The 21,863-nt window shown below is 36.9% G+C and overlaps 1 protein-coding gene across 1 annotated transcript; it reads right to left on the bottom strand.

Moving 5' to 3' along the window:
* Positions 1-13,280: 13,280 nt before the first annotated feature.
* On the bottom strand, positions 13,281-14,476 carry LOC110907334. The gene is made up of 3 exons (XM_022152329.1): positions 14,161-14,476; positions 13,793-14,056; positions 13,281-13,606 (listed from the first exon to the last, which is right to left on the bottom strand). The coding sequence occupies exons 1-3, from the start codon at positions 14,474-14,476 to the stop codon at positions 13,281-13,283; spliced, it is 906 nt and encodes a 301-aa protein (XP_022008021.1).
* Positions 14,477-21,863: the final 7,387 nt, after the last annotated feature.

Here is a 21,863-nt window from a genome sequence, read left to right as displayed (position 1 = left end):
AAATTGAACAGTAATTATGTGAGTAGAAGCAAAATTGATAATTAATAGAGAGAAAATAATTGGAACGCTTCGCAATCCATCACATGTCATCTCTCTAATTTGCGTATCAAGGGCATTTTTGTATTTTAGCTTAGAGTTGCTTTCTAAGAATTCCTAAAACCATGGAAGTAGTTTTAAATTCATGTGCTGATTATACAAATTCATGTGTTGCTCGTATATGTGCTAGTTATAATTATATACGTCTGTGCTGGTTATAAAAACTCATGTGTTACTTATATAAATTATGTGTTAGTTATAACTGTGTACGTATGTGCTAGTATATGTGATGATTATAATTATATATGTATGTGTTAATTATATAAATTCATTTGTTGCTTGTATATGTGCTTGTTATAATTATCAGTACATTTATAAACACACAATTTTGTAACTTTTTTAAAAAATGTCATTTTAAATATATATATATATATATATATAAAGTATATCGTACATTACGGCTTAACGTACTTCACGTACAACAACGTGCGTGATTTGTTCTATAACATGTGTGATTAATGTTTTCAATATGCGTGATTATTGTGTTTCAGCATGCGTGATTTTGAATTTTTGAATTATAACGTGCGTGATTTTAAAATGAACGTGCGTAATTAGTTGTCGTACGAGATGCACGTTAAGCTGTAATGTACGTTAACCTTCCTCTATATATTTATATATATATATATATATATATATATATATATATATGCTAAGGTTCATACGAGAATCACCTTTATTGCGAGAACCGCAAGAACCAATGTGAACACAAACTAAAATAGCTAAAAAAACCTAAAAAAACATTACCCCCACCCCCCCCACCCAAAACCTAACCCCCCCTCCCCCCAAGCTAAATGCTAAAAACTAACCCCCCCCCCCAAAAAAAAAAAAAACATGAAAAAAACCTAACCTCCCACCCCCAAAAAACCCCTAAACCCCCCTCCCCCACCCCCCATAAACCTGAGTGCTACTGTCTTCCAAGTTCAAAGCCTACCACAAGACTAAATCGCTAAACTAAGTGAAACAAGTGTCTGTCTTCCAAGTTCCAAATAATCAAATTGACAAATCGCAAACTTATTTTAGTTTCTGTTTGAAGGTTTGAGCAATATATATTGATTTTGCCCATATAGCCGTTGTTACAATGTTACCTGTGTTATTCAATTGATATTGCCATGCGATGATTAGCCCCAAATCTGAAAGCCTAAAGTCGCCCACCACCCTAATTGCGATGATTACACATCGGTTTACTCAATCGACGCCCTGATTTCACGTTTCTTTATTGCCTCGACTCATTTGCAAGTCTGATTCTTCGAACGTATGATTCATTCGTCGCGCTTTGAGTTTCTTTATGGATTGGGTTTAACGGACTGCAATATATGGACACTTGTGTCACGGCCCCCGACCCGGTTTTACCCGTTTCAGGAGCCGCGGGACAGAATTCCTGTGGTATTTAATTTAGGCGACAGCGGAAGTCTTTTTAAAACAGGATCTTTTCAATATTTCGAACTGCCCGTTTACATAATTTAGGGATATAATCCCATAATTTACATTAAGCTGATTTCACAGGGAAATCTTTATTCAAAACATGTTTCTTTATTTATTTACATTGAGCCACTTTTCTAAGCTGGTAGTGCTTCACGACACTTTTCTTTGCTCACAACAGATCACCTGAAACATGTTTGAAAAAGGTTTTGTCAGCGGGGAAATACTGAGTGAATCATTCATTTTACTAAAACGACCCATTTGTTATAATTCACAGTATTAAGAGTGATTACAATGTCTCTAATATCAAACCAACTACCCACGGTACTTTATCAGTCGACCCATTGGCCCACCTGTCCAATGGTGTCTGTGATTATGGTCATATCACCCATTGGCTGCCCCAATGGTGAAGATTATCAAGTAATGTATACAAAACCCCACATACCGGCTGTAACTTGGTGATTACAAAGACTTAATCCATGTAATTATAACTTTGAAAATAATTTGGAGTATTGTAAAACAGTTGATAAAAAGAGAATGACTCACTTTGCAGATTTTACGAGCAGAGTATAAGCCTACTGCTTAGCCTTGATTAACCTAATTTAAATAACAATGAACACACAAACGGGTTAGTAACTAATACAGCAGTTACGACAATTCACGAGATTAAACCCTCACAACGATTTATAAGTGCAATACTTAACAATTCAGCGGATTCACAACGAATGACAGAGTATAGTCCGAGTTCAGACAGCACTCAAACATTCAAGTCGAAATCACGATGAATAACAAAGTATAAACTCAACACTCAAATAATCGTTGGATAGTTTCAATCAATCGGACGTTGAATCGTAATAGCGATCGAGTTATTACCCTGATTGCGGCAGCGTTTCGAGATTAGTGTGTGTTTGTGCAGTATACAGATGATATCTCTTTGTGTAATTTGAGTTTTAACGTCGAATGAACAGCAAATTTCAAGTGCCAACGTCCCCTATTTATATCTGGAAATTGCTCCCCTTCGCGCCACGCGAAAGAGACATGTGTACCCGTCGCGTGGCGCGACGGGTCTACTTTCTAGCCTAGGTTGTTTCGTGTCCCAGATAGCCTAGATGAGTAATTTGTATGAACAAATTTCAATTCTACAGCAAATTTAAAAGATAAATGTCCACTAGGGTTTAACCCCCCTGAGTTTTAGGGGTCCTGATCCTGATTCCGGTTGTTTTAAAAATTTTAGGGTTTATGCAGAATTGATTGGGTTTCTCAATTAGGGTTTTCTTAATAGATAATTAATCTACTAAGTATTAATTTTAGTGAGAGTTGTTACATCCTCCCCACCTTAAGAAAAATCTCGTCCTCGAGATTTACTGGAATAAATGAGGATATTTTCGCTTCATTTCTGATTCTAGCTCCCAAGTGTATTCTGGTCCTCTCTTTGAATTCCATTTGACTTTGACTAGCACTAGTCGCTTGTGTTTGAGAAATTTGACTTTCTTGTCCTCTATTTGCAGTGGTTTCTCTATGAATTTTAACTTTTCATTTACCTCTACATCTTGAAGAGGTACTACCAGGGATTCGTCTGATAAGCATTTCTTGAGATTGGATTAATGAAATACATCATGTACTCCAGCTAGTTCTTCTGGTAGTTGCAAGCGATAAGCGACTGGTCCTATTCGTTGTATTACTGAAAATGGTCCTACGTATCTTGGACTCAGTTTTCCTTTTTTACCAAATCGTACTACTCCTTTCCAAGGAGAGACTTTCAAAAGTACTTTATCTCCGACTTGAAACTCTAGTGGCTTACGGCGATTGTCTGCATAGCTTTTCTGACGATCTCTAGCCGTCTTCAATCTTTCTTTGATTTGAGTTATTTTGTCAGTAGTTTCTTGCACAATTTCTGGACCTGATAATTGACTTTCTCCTATTTCTGCCCAACAAACTGGAGTTCTGCACTTGCGTCCATACAGTGCTTCGAATGGAGCAGCTTCGATGCTTGAATGATAACTATTATTATAGGAGAACTCAATTAAGGGTAAGTGGTTATCCCAATTACCACTAAAATCAATTACACATGCTCGAAGTATGTCTTCCAGGGTTTGTATCGTCCTTTCACTTTGTCCGTCCGTTTGAGGATGATATGCAGTACTCAAATTGAGTCGGGTTCCCATTGCTTTCTGGAAACTAGTCCAGAAATAGGAAGTGAAACGACTATCTCTATCCGATACAATGGAGAGTGGAACTCCATGTAAAGATACTACTTCATCTACGTACAACTTGGCTAACCTTTCCATGCTAAAGGTTTCCTTCATTGGTAGAAAATGAGCTGATTTGGTTAATCGATCCACAATTACCCAAATTGCATCATTACCTTTTCTGGTTCTGGGTAACTTAGTAACAAAATCCATTGTTATGAGCTCCCATTTCCATACAGGCATTTCTAACGGTTGTAATAATCCTGAAGGTTTCTGGTGTTCAGCCTTAACTTGTGAACAAGTAAGACACTTAGATACATATTCAGCTATATCCTTTTTCATTCCTATCCACCAGAAATTATTCCTTAAATCTTGATACATCTTATTGTTTCCTGGGTGTACAGTATACCTAGATTTATGGGCTTCTTCTAAAATTTTATTTCTTAATTCTCCCTGCTTAGGTACCCAAATTCGTTTCTTGTGGAATCTCCAAATTCCATCCTTTCCTTGCTCTAATTCCTTTAGGTAACCTTTCATTCCTTCAGAATCGTCCTTGATTGCTGTTTCCTGAACGTTCTTCAATTGTTTCATTAAATCTATTTGTAGATTTAATCTAAGGGCACAGACTCGCTTTTGCTTTTCATGATACTTACGACTTAAGGCATCTGCAACTACGTTCGCCTTTCCTTCGTGATATTGAATATCACAGTCGTAATCACTTAGGATTTCCATCCACCTTCTTTGCCTCATATTTAGCTCTTTTTGCCCAAATATGTACCTTAAACTTTTATGATCCGTATAGATAGTAAACTTACTTCCATACAGATAATGTCTCCAGATTTTAAGGGCAAAAATTATGGCTCCTAATTCTAGGTCGTGCGTCGTGTAATTTTCCTCGTGCTTCTTCAACTGCCTAGAGGCATACGCAATTACCTTCTTGCGTTTCATCAATACACATCCAAATCCTAATTTTGAAGCATCACAATATACTTCAAAATCTTCTGTTCCTTCGGGTAAAGCTAAAATTGGAGCATTTGTCAATCTGTGCTTTAGAATCTTAAAAGCTTCTTCTTGTCTATGTCCCCATTCAAACTTAACTGCTTTACAAGTTAGCTTAGTTAAAGGCACAACTATCTTAGAGAAATCTTTAATAAATCGTCTATAGTATCCAGCTAAGCCTAGAAAACTTCTAACTTCCATAGCTGTTTGCGGGACCTTCCAATTGGTGATTGCTTCTATTTTGGCAGGATCTACGTGAATTCCTTCGTGATTCACCATGTGTCCTAAAAATTGTACTTCCTGCAGCCAGAATTCACACTTCGAGAATTTGGCATAAAGCTTTTCCTTTCTTAACAAAGTTAAGAGTGCATGCAGGTGTTTACAATGTTCTTCCTGACTTTTGGAATAAATGAGTATATCGTCAATGAAAACGATTACAAATTTATCCAAATATGGTTTACAGATTCTATTCTTCATGTCCATAAATGCTGCTGGGGCATTTGTTAGTCCAAAGGGCATAACTGTAAACTCATAATGTCCATACCTAGTTCTAAAAGCAGTTTTAGGTATGTCTTCTTCTTGTACCTTTAATTGATGATATCCAGAGCGCAAGTCTATCTTAGAGAAATATCTAGCGCCTTGCAATTGATCGAAAAGATCATCAATCCTAGGTAATGGGTACCGATTCTTAATTGTAACCTTATTTAGTTCTCTATAATCGATACACATTCTCATCGATCCGTCTTTTTTTTTCACAAACAACACTGGTGCACCCCAAGGGGATGAACTAGGTTGTATAAATCCTTTGTTTAGTAATTCGTCTAATTGCTTTTTCAATTCTAACATTTCGGTGGGTGCTAATCGATATGGTGCCTTGGCTATTGGTGTAATACCCGGAATTAGATGAATTCTAAACTCTACTTCTCTATCAGGTGGTAACCCAGGTAATTCTTCCGGAAAGACGTCTGGGTATTCTGAGACTATAGGAATGTCCTGGAGTTTCTTACTGTTAGTGTTAATGATTACCGAAATCATATATACCATTTCTTTTTTTCTTGAATAACTAGCCAACTTCATTACTTAAATGAATTTCAGTGGCTTTCGTGGTTTATCTCCTGTAATTAAAATTACCTCTCCTGTGAGAGTACGGATTTCTACGGAATTCTTATCACAAAGGATTCGAGCATGGTTGGCTATCAACCAATCCATTCCTAACACTACATCGAATCCGGCTAACTTCATAGGTAACAGGTTTGCAGAAAACTTATGGCCTAGAAGTTCTATCTTTTCTTCTTGCAATATCTTATCTATATTAACAGAATTTCCATCTGCCGTTTCGACTATAAAGGTCTGCCTAAGGGTAGTTAAGGGTAAGTTAAGAGCTTGGCAGAATGAAGTATTGATAAAACTTTGGTTTGCACCAGAGTCAAATAATACTTTTGCATAAACGTCGTGAACTAAAAACGTACCGGCTATGACGTCAGGAATCAGTTCGGCTTCCTGAGTAGTCAATTGAAATGCTCGGGCGTTCTTCTTGGTTGTTCCTTCAGCTGGTTTGCCTTTATTATCTGCGGTTTTAACCAATTTAGGACATTCTGTTTTGTAATGTCCTGTTTCTCCACAGTTATAGCAGACTATGGTTTTCTTTTTGCAGTTTTCTTCACTATGTCCCCCAGATTTGCAAAAATTGAAGGTTATATTGCATCTTCCGAAATGTTTCCTTTTGCAATTTCTGCAGAATGGCGGGTTTGAAGATTGCCCTGTTCCTCTTCTTTTGAAGCGGTTATTATTATTACCCATACGAAATCCTTGGGTAATTTTCTGAGCCAATTCCTTCTTTCGATCTTCTTCTTTTGTGCGTACCAGTTCATCTGTTAGGGTATTTGCTAATTCCACAGCATCGTCAATAGTGCGTGGTCTCGCAGCTTTAACGATGTTACGGATTTCTCTGATTAATCCCCAAATATAACGGGAAATAAGTACCGGTTCTGGTGAAGCCAGGGTAGGTACCACTCTCGCATATTCGAAGAATGTCGAAGTATATCCTCGACAGTCTACGCCTATCATACGATGACTCAGAAACTTGTTGGCCATTTGTTCCTTTTCGTATTCAGGACATAATTTTCTTTCTACAAGACTCTTAAATTCTTCCCAATTCATCGCATAGGCCACCCTTCTTCCTTTTGCTTGTAGCACTATGTTCCACAATTCTAGTGCCCCTTCTTTGAACAGATTTGACGCATACATCACTTGATCTTCTTCAGCACATTTACTTATTGCAATTACTGCTTCGGTTTTCTCTAACAAACGCAGTGTTGCAGTTGCCCCTTCATTACCTGCAAATTCTGCTGGTTTACAGGCAAGAAATTTTTTGTAAGTGCAACCAGGTGTTGCAGCTTTCATTTTCTTAGGGAGTGGGGCTTGTCGTGGTTCCTGATTATCATGATTGCCGCCTCCATTTATGCTGTTACTGCCGTTATCTTCCGAAGTACGTTTACTGGGGACTAATTGTTGTGGTTCGGCAGGTTTTTGAGCAGCAGCCATAATTTCTGGAATAGCATTGGCTATCCCTTGAGCAACAATGTTCTCGATATCTTGCCTAGTCATATACTGATTTTCCTGATTTTGCTCAGATTGATTTACTTCATTAACTGGTTCATTATTAGCGTTTTCCATCTGCTAATGAGTATTGATATGCATTATTAGTATCTAATTATTGATAACAAAGTAAGCACACATAAACACATAAATTCTTACAAAACATATCTATACCCAAAATTGTCGATGCCTCGACTTCTATTTTGTTTTTATAGCTTATATATGCTTCCATACACTCTGTTTATCTTACAATGTTTTATTTCCCATTTTACAGAGTTAGATTTTACTACTACTATACAGACATATTTTCCAACCCCCTATCTTTTAGTCCACTGGCAGTTTCAGTAGCGACGCTCCCTCTCGTCGTACTTCCAAGAGATTTGTTCCCCCATTTCCCGGATCCTATTCCCTGTTCCTATCAGTTCTTCACCAAACTGTCGAAGTTCGGCTAAGTTTTCATAGCTCATTGGCGGATTGGGGATAGGTTCTGGATCAAACTGCGGGAGGAAGGAATAAGGACTGTTTATCATGTTTTGGAATTGCCAGTCATTTGTCCACCATTCTTCCATTTGGCCTAAAGGTCGTGTGTGGATTAGTGGGTCTGGAATAGCTGTTTCTAAGTTTATTGGGAGTTGGGCTGTGGCAGGGTAAGAATAGAGATTATTGTTGACAGGTTCTATGATATCACAATTTGACAGTAGACGGTCTATCTCGTCTTGAAATGTGATCTCCTCAGGTTGTTTAGAGCTCTCTCCGATCTCGATTCCCTTTTGCTTAATATCTTCCCTTATTTCTATCTCTGCTGGTTTAGAACTCTCTCCGGTCTCTATTTCTTTTCCTTTACTCATAGGGTTTTCTATTTTAGGAAGTTTCCTAGTGGCTGGCTTTCTCCTGCGCACTTTCCTCCATCCGACATATCTTCTTCTCTTTTTAGGTTTTGCTTTTTCCAGCGGTGGAGCTTGGAATTCCAGAGGTTCCTCTATATCAGCAACATATCCAGTGAAGTCGTGGGAGACTTCAATTGGTACTGGGTAGAGGTTAAGATTCTGGAATGCTTCAGATAGCTCACTCATGCTGTGTAGCATATATGCAAAATGCACAAAAATGCTAAGTTAAAACTTGGGAACAAAGTTTAACAAATAAACATTGAAATTTTATTGCACACTACTTTGTACAAAGGATAATTAGAAAGAAAACACACTCGGATTTATTTATTTACTGGGTAGTGGGAAGTGCTATTACTAGATTTAAGGTGTTAGTAATTTTTAAAGATTTGCATTTTCTGCTATGGTAGCTAGCATATAAAGATTTGCCCATTTTTCATCTAAATTGTCTTCCCAAGGTGGATTATTGCCTAATTCCTGGACTTCTGGATTAAACCTCACTTTCTTGGCTTGGGTTTTCTTTTTCTTCTGACCCTTTCTAAGTATTGAATTTCTTTTCTCTGGGGTAAGAGGATTTTCATAGTTTGCCTTACGGACAAAAATCCCTTCTTCTAAATTGGCTGGATATTTGGAGGAAGAGGTTCCCTTTTCTTTAGGTGTACTATCTAATTTGTGGTAGATAGCGGAAAGCTTTTGTTTACCCATACTGTAATTTTAACAAATAAATTAGTTAATAAAACATATATTCACAGAATAGCAATCAAAATTCCTAAGGATTTTCCAATCACTTTAATAGGCTTAAAATAGTGAGCTTAAATCAGAAAGCTTAAAACAGTGGCTCTGATACCACCTTTTTCTGTCACGGCCCCCGACCCGGTTTTACCCGTTTCAGGGGCCGCGGGACAGAAATCCTGTGGTATTTAATTTAGGCGACAGCGGAAGTCTTTTTAAAACAGGATCTTTTCAATATTTCGAACTGCCCGTTTACATAATTTAGGGATATAATCCCATAATTTACATTAAGCTGATTTCACAGGGAAATCTTTATTCAAAACATGTTTCTTTATTTATTTACATTGAGCCACTTTTCTAAGCTGGTAGTGCTTCACGGCACTTTTCTTTGCTCACAACAGATCACCTGAAACATGTTTGAAAAATGTTTTGTCAGCGGGGAAATACTGAGTGAATCATTCATTTTACTAAAACGACCCATTTGTTATAATTCACAGTATTAAGAGCGATTACAATGTCTCTAATATCAAACCAACTACCTACGGTACTTTATCATTCGACCCATTGGCCCACCTGTCCAATGGTGTCTGTGATTATGGTCATATCACCCATTGGCTGCCCCAATGGTGAAGATTATCAAGTAATGTATACAAAACCCCACATACCGGCTATAACTTGGTGATTAGAAAGACTTAATCCATGTAATTATAACTTTGAAAATAATTTGGAGTATTGTAAAACAGTTGATAAAAAGAGTGTGACTCACTTTGCAGATTTTACGAGCAGAGTATAAGCCTACTTATTAGCCTTGATTAACCTAATTTAAATAACAATGCACACACAAACGGGTTAGTAACTAATACAACAGTTACGACAATTCACGAGATTAAACCCTCACAACGATTTATAAGTGCAATACTTAACAATTCAGCGGATTCACAACGAATGACAGAGTATAGTCCGAGTTCAGACAGCACTCAAACATTCAAGTCGAAATCACAATGAATAACAAAGTATAAACTCAAATTGAGCGGCACTCAAATAATCGTTGGATAGTTTCAATCAATCAGACGTTGAATCGTAATAGCGATCGAGTTATTACCCTAATTGCGGCAGCGTTTCGAGATTAGTGTGTGTTTGTGCAGTATACAGATGATATCTCTGTGTGTAATTTGAGTTTTAACGTCGAATGAACAGCAAATTTCAAGTGCCAACGTCCCCTATTTATATCTGGAAATTGCTCCCCTTCGTGCCACGCGAAAGAGACATGTGTACCCATCTCGTGGCGTGACGGGTCTACTTTCTAGCCTAGGTTGTTTCGTGTCCCAGATAGCCTAGATGAGTAATTTGTACGAACAAATTTCAATTCTACAGCAAATTTAAAAGATAAATGTCCACTAGGGTTTAACCCCCCTGAGTTTTAGGGGTCCTGATCCTGATTCCGATTGTTTTAAAAATTTTAGGGTTTATGCAGAATTGCTTGGGTTTCTCAATTAGGGTTTTCTTAATAGATAATTAATCTACTAAGTATTAATTTTAGTAAGAGTTGTTACAACTTGGGCCTAAGTTGTTGAGTGTAATAGAGTTAAAATGGGCCTAGTATTAAGAAAACTTACAGAATTTTGGTGGCCCTTTAATCATGGTGGCCCTAGGCTTATGCCTAGGGCCATAAGCCCATTGGGCCGGCCCTGGGGAAAACAATATTAAAAAATCGATTTGTTTGTTACATGCTTTAATGATTTTTCCTATTTCATTTTATTGTCTTATAATAAACTAAAATATATAATAATAAAATAATCAAAATTAAGAGCAACCAATAATAAAAAAATATAGAACATTGTTCATGCCAACTTTCTTTTAATATGTGTACTAGCATTTTTTCCCGCGCTGCAAGGCGAAAGCTTAGTTCGTATCAGTTCTGGTCGTTTTGATACCGACACTCGTTATAACAATCGAAAGAAAAATCTAAAAAAATAAAGTCGTGATATGCCCAAAAGGATATATTGACACGTGTTTTACATCAATCGATAATCATAAAAAAGAATAACGGTTCTGCTACTACCGATATCGATACCAATTTGTTTGGTCGGAAACTATTATGTTCATCACATATTGATACTCGTATATTTTAGAAAAAATACACCGTTGGTCCTTGTGGTTTCCACGAAATTTCAATGTCGTGTACTCATAGTTTTTTGTTGCAAAATCAGGTATTAACATTTTAATTTGTTACAATGTTGAGTACTAAGACCAAACCCTTGTTAACTTTTTTGGTAAGTCTTACTAAAATGACTAAAATGCCCTTTAATAATTACAGGGTCTATTTTGTAATTAAATATATCTGATCACAGGGGCAATTATTGTAACTTATAAACTTTAGTGACTGTTTTATAATTTCCCAAAACTTGAAATAAATAGGTTTAAACTTGTCTTAAAGATCGAGGGCCTTTTTTGTTAATTGTCAAAAGCTTTTTAAAACTCAAGCAAACCAGCTGCCTTCACCGTTTACCAATCTATCTCTGGCGAAATTATCGCACAGTATGGTCGGCGACAGTGGGTCTCAACCGAGCAGTGATAACGATTACTCGGAAGGCGAGACACGCGGCGGAACAAACTTAGGTCCGACCGGATCTGGTGGTTTATGACAAAATGGAAGGCGGAGGGTGTCAGAGTGGGTTTAATCGATGGTGACAGTGGTCGTGAGGGTTCGCTTGGGGCGGTGAAGGGTTATGAATGGTTGCAAGCAATAGATTTGGAAGTGTTGAATGACGATGCAGGTGGGTCTCAAGGGTTGTGGTGGTTTGCGGCTGTGCCAACGGCAGTTCTAAGGTTCCGACAGGATCTAACGTGTGTTTCGTTTGTATGTAAGTAGCTTTGTTATTTAATAAAGATTATCACTTTCCTTTGATACTAGTGGGTTTAAGCAATTAAGCTTTCATTGTCATGCTCTGTTTTTTGTATTTGGAATTGTTCTTATGGGTATGGAGATTATGGTGGAATTGGGGGTTAGGTTGGTGCGGGAGTTGGGATTTGGTGGGGTCTGTCGACCGACGATCTTGATGAAGGGAAGAGTGAGTAGGGATGGCCTGATAGGATTGGTTTTATTTTATTAATTTATTTGTTTTAATAATTTACACAAACAAACTCTCAATAATGTTAACTACATAAAAGACATCTATTCAAATATAGTAGATTACAAAAATAAACCCTCTAGTTTTTAAAAGGCATTTAAGTCATTTTAGAAAGACCTAACAAAAAATATTAACAATGGTTGGCCTTAGTACTCAACATTGTAACAAATTAAAATATTAATACCTGATTTTGCAACAAAAAAACTATTAGTACCCGACGTTGAAACTTGGCAAAAACCACAAGGACCAATGGTGTAATTTTTTCTATATTTTATAATAAAAAATATGTTTTTTAATATTGTTACCGACACTCGTATAGTTTACTATACAAAAAATGTATTCTTTTGAATAACAAATCATAAATTAATATTCATCGTCAGCTTCGATTCGATTTAGTATGATAGCGACAAGTGTCCATTTCCAATAAAAATTATATCGTAATATTGAATAAAAATATACTTGCGGAGATAGGTTAAAAAAATGTTAACCGACGCAAGTTATTAAAAATCAAAATAAATGATAAATAACATGTTATTAAAATTTTAAAAAGAATACTTAAAAAATAGATAAAAAATTAAAAAGATTATTTAAAAAAATTATGATCATTATTCATCGAGACTTTAAAAAAATATACTTAGAGTTAGATTTAAAAAAAAAAGAAACTAACATAGGCAATGTATAAAGATTAAATTAACTTAAATGATAACTAACATGTTATTAAAAATTAAAAAGAACACTTAAAAAATAAATCAAATGTTAGAAACAATAATGTTTTAAAAATAATGATCACCATTCTTGGCGACTTTATATTCATATGCGTATATTAATAATACATCAACAACAAAAATCATACCCAGTAAAATCTCGTAAATAGCAAAGCTATTGTAGGGTGTGGAGGATGCGATGTAGGCAAACCTTACCTCCATCCCTAGAGATAGAGATATCGCTTTCAGAGAGATTCCAACTCCAAAGAGATAACCGACAAACAAACAAAGCACATTATAGAAACAGGAAGCTACCAATACCAAAAGGGGTTGAGAAAAAAAAAAAAATTAAACAGGTATAACCTGATATACAACACCTAGACATGAAAAGACCACCTAAGATACGTGGACCTAGGTCACTAACTCCAAAACTAAGACACGTCAATACCCTCACCTAAAAGTCCTTAACCTTAATCCTACGCCTCCAAGACCTCCTATCCTAGACCATGTACTCAGAGAGGTGCAACTCTAGCAAATCCTTCCTAATATGCTATTCCAAGTCAATTTAGGTCTACCTCTACTCCTTATGCCCTCTACAGTGAGAGTTTCCACTACCCTAACTCGTGCTGATGTCTGCCTCCTCCTCACATGGCCAAACCATCGCAATCTCCCCTCCGTTATCTTATCCGAAACACTAGCCACTCCTAGCCTCTCCCTAAAACCTCGTTTCCTATCCGGTCTAACCTTGTTTGGCCACACATCTAACTCAACATCCTCATTTCTGCTACCTACATCTTGCGTGCATGTGTCTTCTTGGTAGCCCAGCATTCTGAAATACAAAATAGCAGGTCTAACTGCAACCCGATAAAATTTCCCATTTAACTTAGTTGGGAACCTCCTATTGCACAAAACCCCAGTGGCCGCTCTCCACCTACACCAGCCAACCTGGATGCGGTGGGCTACGTCTCTATCTATCTCTCCGTCTCTTTGTATAAAAGATCCTGAATACTTGAACCTAGTTTCCTATGGAACCACTTGACCTTCAATAGTTATCCGAGTGTCGTCATCGTCACTTGCTTTGCTATAATCACAGGAAAAGTATTCAGTCTTAGAGCGACTAATCCTCAAACCCTTGCCCTCTAATGCTACTCTCCACTCATCCACCCTCACATTGAGGCTCTGCCTAGTCTCCGCAACTAACACAATATCATCAGCAAAGAGCACGCACCATGGTACTGCCTCCTGAATCGACTTAGACACCTCATCCAAAACCACCGCAAAAAGAAATGGGCTCAATGCAGACCCTTAATGAAGTCCTACCTCCACAAGAAATGAGTCACATTCCCCTACTGGTGCATAAACACTAGTTTCAGTCCTACAATACATATACATAATTATATTTATATACTTCCCCGGTGCCCCTTACATTTCAAACTATCCCAAATAAGTCTACGTGGGACACTGTCGTATGCCTTTTCCAGGTCAATGAACACCATATGCAAATCTCGCTTCTTTTCTCTGTACTTTTCCATCAATCTCCTTAGGATGTGTATCGCTTCTGTAGTCGACCGCCCTGGCATGAAACCAAATTGGTTTACCGTAATCTTAGTCTCTTTTCTAATTCTAGTCACAATTACCCTTTCCCAGTCACTTGTCCACCACTCCTCTACTTGATTTTGGAGTGGCTGTTGGGGAATAACCGGTTCAGGTATCATAGGTTCCATATTTATTGGCATCTTTGGTGGTATTGGCGTGTTTAGGTTAATTTCATCCATTGGCCTGAATAGATCACAGTTGACCAATTTCCTATCTAACTCCTCCCAAGGGGGTATTATCGGGGATTGGTTTGAACTTTCTCCTTTGGATCAACAGTCTTTTAGACCTTCTGAGCAACTGCTTTCTTCTTTATGCTTCTCTTCCAATCCAGTAACCTTTTTCTTTTCTTTGGTGGTGCTTTCGGCTTTCCCTGAGCTTGAAACATCATGGGTTCGTCATTTTCAGCTTGATATCCGGCCTGATTCTCTGCTGTTTCCATATCTGTTGGATTCACAAATATGTTCTGGAATGCATACTGTTAGTCAAAAAATAATGAAAACACGAACTCCGAAAATTGAATATATATAATATTGATTAGTGTCACAGATGTTTCACAGAAGCATTTAATCAATTTCCTGACTACTATATTTAAGTATTTTCACAATACGTAATTACCTTAAACTAGTGGCTCTGATATCACCTTATTATCACGACTCCCGACCCGTCCCCTGGTGCGGCAGTCGCGAGGCAGACAGCAGTGGTCTGGTGTTTATTATTTTGCAGCGGAAAAATCATCAGGACCGGGTGTCAGGAAAATTTATCAGAGTTTTCAAAACACCAAGTTTTCAATACAATAAACCGTGGGGTAAACCCCGTATTTACAGAAAGGAATTTCACTGGAAAATCCTTGATTTACTGAAAACACGTTTATTTCAGGTTTACATAGCCACTTATTTAAGCTAAAGTGTTTCACGACACTTTTTCCTTTCTTCACAGTAAGTTACCTGAAAACGCGTTTTAAAAACATTGGGTTAGTGAAAAATACTGGTGAGTTCATTTAGTTTGTACAAAAAACACATTGTTATAATTTACAGCATTAAGGGTTTTTACATTTGTTTATATCTATCAGTTACCCTGTTGCAACTTCTACAACTTGGAGAGCTTGGATCCTAGAGAGAGAAAGTGCAAAAGGTGATTAAAAGGTGATTAAAAGGTGCTGTGATTCGAGGTGATTCGAAGTGATTCAAAGTGATAAACGAAGCAAAAATCTAAGGAACGAAAAGCTCAAGAAGCATTTCGAAGATGTCGGAAATTGGCGAAGAGTTTTATAACACGTTCTATAACGCATTTACATCAGAAGATACTCCAGTGACACCAAAGAATGCTACAATCGTGATATCAGAGAGTTTGAATCATGATAACGTGTACGGAAATCATCAGAGACCACCAAAGCTCATGAATATCGAAGATTATCACTGGTGGTATGAAAGATTTGAAAACTGGGTGCAAGCTTATGCATATGATAGCTGGATTTGCTTAACTATAGGATATGAAAAACCAAGAAATGAAAAACGTGAATTAATCACACTTAAAGATTTCACAGCTGATGATAAAAAGGAACATTCAAGTGAATAAGAATGAAAACTCTACTTCAACAATCTATCAGAGAGGATATTTTCTCACTATTTCAGCATGGTGAAACGTCTAAGTCAATTTGGGAAGCGTTAAAGTTGAAAGCTGAAATATCAAGAAAAACAAAATATCACTGTTGAAGAAAGAGTTTGACTTGTTTAGTTGCATGAAGAATGAAACAGTTCGTCAAATGATAGAACGATTTTGTCATCTGAAGATTGAAATGGAAAGGTTTGGAATCCACAAAGAGAGAGAAGAGATGGTGGATAAACTTGTTGAGGAATTACCACATGAGGAAGATTGGAAAACCTATGTGATTGTGTTGAAAAACGATGATAAATTTGATGATATGACATTAGACAATCTGATTGAAAAGATAGAGGGACATGATCTGTTTATGCAAAAACAAAACAAGGTGTCTAGCTCTAGTTATCAACAGAATGTTGGTTTGTACTATCGCAGAGGGATGCTACAAAACAACGAATCTCCAAAGATCAAAACTGGTTATAATGTAGAAAAGATTGGTGACTCGTCAAAGAACAAATCTTCGAGCTATGATCCAGGATATCATTCTTCATCTGCATCGTCAAAATCTAATCCAAACTAGGATTGGAAAAATTCTCCACTTTTGAACAATGAGTTTGCTCAACAACACATGAGCTTCTTAGCCTCTATTATGGTATCTTACGAAGGTTTAATTGCAGGTAAGATCGGAAATCCAAACATGACGAAGGAGGATTACGATCAAGTCGATCCAGAAGAGATGGAACTCATGGACATTCGCTGGTGCATGGCAAGCGTCATCCGAAAAGCTCAAAGATTCATGGAGATTACTGGCAAAAGATGTTTGGAAGGCCCGGAAATGAAGATAGGTTTCGACAAGAACAAAGTCACTTGTTTCAAGTGTAAACAAAAGGGGCACTTCAAGAGAGAATGCACAAACAACAGAGCCGATGATAGTGTGAATCATTTCTATGAAGATTACTACAAAAAGGCCATTTATCATAAGAATAACGAGCAGCCAACCAGAAAGCAGATTGAAGAAGGATATTCTAAAGAGAAGAGACAAGTTGTTTTGTCACTACGTGATGAAAATGAAGCTAGTTTAGAATATGAAAGATCTGAAAAATCTATGTTTGAAAATTTTGATTGGGATAAATACTTCGATGAGACAGAAAGACCCAGAATCATAATTCATGATGATGAAGGGTATGATTGGAGTCAACATGACAAGGAAAATGGAAAATCCAAGGCCATGGTTGCTGAAATCAAACAAAGCCGTGAAGAAAGGCATGCTCGTCTTAGACTGGATGATGTGTATGATGCTTACAAAGAAGCAACACTAGCAGGCAGGTGGAGCAAAAAAAAAGGAATGTTATGTTGATCCTCAAGGAAACCCGACGGTTGATCCTAAGAAGGTTGATCTTGAAGCATTAGTTGCTGCTATACATACTGTAAGTGTTTGGTGCAAAGGCCTTGCGGAGATTCCAAGGTACAAGGAGAAGGTTGAAGAAGGCATTAGGAAGGTGATATATGCCAGTTTGGAGAAGAAGAAGAAGACGGTTGAGGAGATTGTGAATGAGAGTGAGAAGCTGATAAATGAGGTGAAGAAAGCTGATGAGAAAGCTGGTGAAGAGAAACAACAGGTGTTTGAGGAAGTTCAGAATCCACAAGCAAACGAAACCACAATGCCAATCACTAAGGTAACTACTCAAACTGATACTTCTGATCAAATTGATAATAAAGTTGAACAACAGTGCAAGAAATGCATGGAAACGTGCAGTGCTTGTACTGAAAAAGATGAAAAGTTTAAAATAAGAGACATAGAATTCACTAAAATAGAAAAAATTTTCAAAGATAAATGTCACGAAATGATTGAAAATGAAAAGTTTTTGAAATAAGAAAATGAAAAGCTGAAACAGAAATGTGATGATCTTGAAAAAGAAAACAAAATATTGAAAGAAAAATGTTCAACGGTCTGCAACGAATGTGTTCCAAAAGATAAAATAATTCAAGAGTTGCAAAAGGAATATGATGGAATGAAATTGTCATATCATACTGTAAAAGAAGCGTATGAAACTTTGAAAAGTAAAGTCAAAAGTTTAGATGATAGATTGTGTGCTTATCAAAGAAACACTAAATTTCTTGAAGCCAGATTTGAAGGAAAACAAAAGGTTTTAAATCAATATATTGATGATGTCGCTAAGCTTAAACAAGAATTGGCAGATAAAAAAAAGTTGGTCAATAAATTGCAAAGTTACCATGCGTCTTCATACATTCTGGAACGTATTTTCAACATCACACCCGATGGGAAAGAGTCAGAAAAGAACAAAAAGGGAATTGGGTCTGAATACCATCAGGTTCCACCACCGTTGGAGAATAATTATACATTCTATGATGGCGAAAAGGTGGAAAAAGCAATAAAAATGGTTGACCAGTTACCCGACAACATCGATGTGACTTACACCAAATCTGATGACATCAGTGATTCAGAGGTGGTCGGTAAGGTTGTTGAAAGTGTTCTAGCAGAGGAGTCTACCAAAACAGATAAGTCTGAATCACAAGATGAAAATGAGGGAAGTTTTCATGATAGTTATCTTAAACACTCAAAATCTGAAAAAGTTGTGAATGATGATTCAAAAGGATTGGTCTATACCATGATTGGATCAGACAAACTATTTTCGGATAATGAATTCCCAATTCAAAATGTGATTTCAGATAAAATCAACAAAGTCTTCAAAATGGTAGAGATTCAAAAGTCTGAAATTCCAAAATTTGCTGGAAAATGTCAGAAAACTTGTAGGATCGTGTTGTAACCCAAAAGAGTCAATCAGAAGAGCTCTCAATCTGTTTCAGAGGCGGAAACAAAGAAACAGACTTGTAAAACAGCTGAAATCACTTTAATTTGCCTTGTATATTGATTTAACGCAATTTACAACCAAACGGCACTTCGGCAGCACTTCGGTACCGGAAACATGAACTGTTACATCTGATTTCGCATGGAACCTATATATAGGCCTTGTAATTCCGCGTGAACATGTTTCAAATGAAATTAGTCTCATGCGAGACTTAATTCCGTATGAAATTACAAGACTACACTTTCAAGCGGAATTACTTGGTTCATGCGAAATTACAGATAAATCCTATTTCTCGAACTACGTGCCCTGATCTAACATACAAAGAATAAGACTCGATACAAGACGAAGTCGACAGACGCATGCACCAACAGACTCCCCCTCGAATGTTGACGAGTCTTAAGTGTCGAGTCTCAATGTCTTCAGTCTTTATCAATCTTCGGGCTCTTTCCAGAATCTCGATCTTCCTTCTGCTAATCTCCCCCTCGGATGATTCTCTATCAATCTTTGATCATCTTCAGAATCAAAATCCTAGCACTTGCATCTTCAGACTCTCTCTTTCTAACAAACTCCCCCTCAAATTGTACTGGGATCGTAGTCTGGCTTTTACAGGATCAGGATCGTGACCTGGATCTCTGTCTGCTCAGGGTCAGAAACCAAGCTATCCTGCACATCCTTAACCTCAAAATAAGATTTACAAATATAACAAGATTTTAATCTTTGATTACCACTTGTAAAAACATCATTCATTTTCAGAACAATTTACTTTCAATAGACTCCTTTTCACTTAAAAACTTTCCAATCACACTCTCCCAAACCTGTTCATCATGTTCAGCACTCGGAATTTTGAAAATCAGCTTTTCATCATTAGTTGTCGAAATTTTTTTTTGACTTTTCTAAACTTTATGCTAGAACACACTAAAAATCTTTTTGAGTTTTTTGAAATGAAATGTAGTAAAGAAATATTTACAGACACGATTTTTGTGAGTTTGTGTAAGAGGATCATATCAGTTTATGAAACAAATCACCAACACCGTTAAGCTTCAAACATTTTAAGTTCTAAACAATTCACTTAGATTGTCAGTATACTGATCCACTTAAATTTTCACACAAAGTTCAACTGTTTCAAGATACGAGATTAATGTCTTAAGCACTTAAACTTATTCGCGTGTCCCACCACTTGAATATACTCCCGTATCCAGATCCCAATATTCAGTCTTACAGGTGAGTATACCTAGATGATATCTGTAAGGGGTTAGAAGCAAAACCGTGAGAGTTCAGGCCAGAACTTACGTTCAGCAGAGAGATGACGACTCGACTTTTGGTGTGTCCCCTTTAGAGGATCTTTTCTTCAACAGCACATGATTAGCATTTTGCAATGTTTCATCATTTTTATGCTGAGGGTGAGCTTATATTTCAAAGCATATGCAAAGTATTATACGGGGACTAGGCTATTGCTTCCGCAAAATCAGAAGTCCCGGAATAATACCCCAGATATCACTGAGTATAAAGACCTAGTATCTCAGAAAGAGGGACCTTTCAAACAAGATTTCGGGGGTTACCCATATATTCAAGAAATGTTACCCACGAGATAAGCAAGTTTGAAATTTAGGTTTATATCTCGAAACAATCTACTAAATGTGCAAAAACCTACTGGCACATCCGCAGTGAGACCGTTTATTACATTTTGACTTTACAATTCTTTAGCGTGTTGTGATAGTCCACTGATGTACTATCATTTCCTCTTTTTCAACAAAACTCATTTTTTAAATTTATCATGTTTTTGGCTTTTTCTAAATTTTCTAATGTTTTTGGATTTTCTGAACTTTTCAAAATCTAATGAAAAATTGAAAACAAACTGTACAAGCAAAGTGACAACTGTTGAATCGCTTCATTTCGCCACCCACTTGGCATAAACAATCAGAACTCCCCCTTTCAACAAACTATTTTCCCATTATGATTTCAAAACACTTAAGTTTGTTTTAATCAAAATGGTTTTTCCGGAAAATTAGTTTTGTGAAACCCACTTGTAGATTCGGGGTTCATCATCTTGTTTTTCAGAAATACCACATGTATGAAGATTACATCAAGTTCAACTTAATGACTTTGATGAATCATTAGAAGGAATAAACCTCTCTTCCACATGTAGGAAGAAATATCACCAAAGTGGATTTCTCAAGAAATGTGCCGATTCATGCTCCACGCTTACCAACCTGGGAGCTCCGGCAAGTCAGGTTTTTAATCAAACATTATGTCCACCCAAGCCTGACCAGCCTTGGGTGATTTTGGTACACATCTATCCCACCAACATTTTGATTTGTAAAACTCTTTGGCACCTTTTACCTTTCTGTCAACCATCTTCCCAAAAATATGCTTGACTTTTCCATTGAAAGCCTTCTCAACATCAAATTCTCCTTTACCAGTGAAGAATTGATTTGAGATCTCAACCTTTCCAACTTTCGACTTCAGATTTTCCTTTGACAATGGAGGAAAATTTTCATCGTTCACCTCTGGAACGGAATTCACATCACTTTTCTCATTTTTCTCAACAAATGACTCCTCTGATTTTATGGAATCAGATTCATTGTCAGAAATACTCTCAGATTTAACAACCCATTTTTGCTTGTTCATATCACCTTTTCTTTTGTAAAACCGTTTTGAACTTTCACCTTTTTCAGAAATAGAGTTTTCAAACAGTTTATCCTTTCAAAGTTTGTTATGTCTTATCAACAAATTTCCTTCTCGAATCAAAGTTAGAAGAAACTCCCTGTTCTTTGTAGTTGGACTTGGGACAATTCCAAGCAATATGCCCAACTTCTTGGCATTTAAAACAGGTTCTTCTGTCAACTCTTTTAGCAAACTTTCTCACACTCTTCTTCACTTCAGCAAGAAACTCCTGGTTTGACTGTTTCTAGAAAGGTTTCTTTTGTTTATCCTCTGAGCTTCCACCTGCAACAAATTTTGTTTTTGGTTTAAGATTTTTCTCATTTTTATAATTTTCTGGAGAAATGAAACCAAGACCTTTCTTTTTGTAATTACCATTATGGTTTGGTTTCTTTTGAAAACCATAACCACAACCGTAACCCAT

Source organism: Helianthus annuus, chromosome 6 (genome assembly GCF_002127325.2).
Source record: "Helianthus annuus cultivar XRQ/B chromosome 6, HanXRQr2.0-SUNRISE, whole genome shotgun sequence".
Classification (NCBI taxonomy): domain Eukaryota; kingdom Viridiplantae; phylum Streptophyta; class Magnoliopsida; order Asterales; family Asteraceae; genus Helianthus; species Helianthus annuus.
This window is presented reverse-complemented; position numbering and strand designations above follow the sequence as displayed.

Excerpts from the sequence above, each read along its gene's own strand:
- LOC110907334 (XM_022152329.1), bottom strand. The coding sequence starts at position 14,476 with ATGGAACCTATGATACCTGAACCGGTTATTCCCCAACAGCCACTCCAA. Across the intron at positions 14,057-14,160 it reads ATGTAAGGGGCACCGGGGAA|GGTCTGCATTGAGCCCATTT; the intron begins GTATATAAATAT and ends GACTTCATTAAG. Across the intron at positions 13,607-13,792 it reads CACTCGGATAACTATTGAAG|TTAGACCTGCTATTTTGTAT; the intron begins GTCAAGTGGTTC and ends ATCGGGTTGCAG.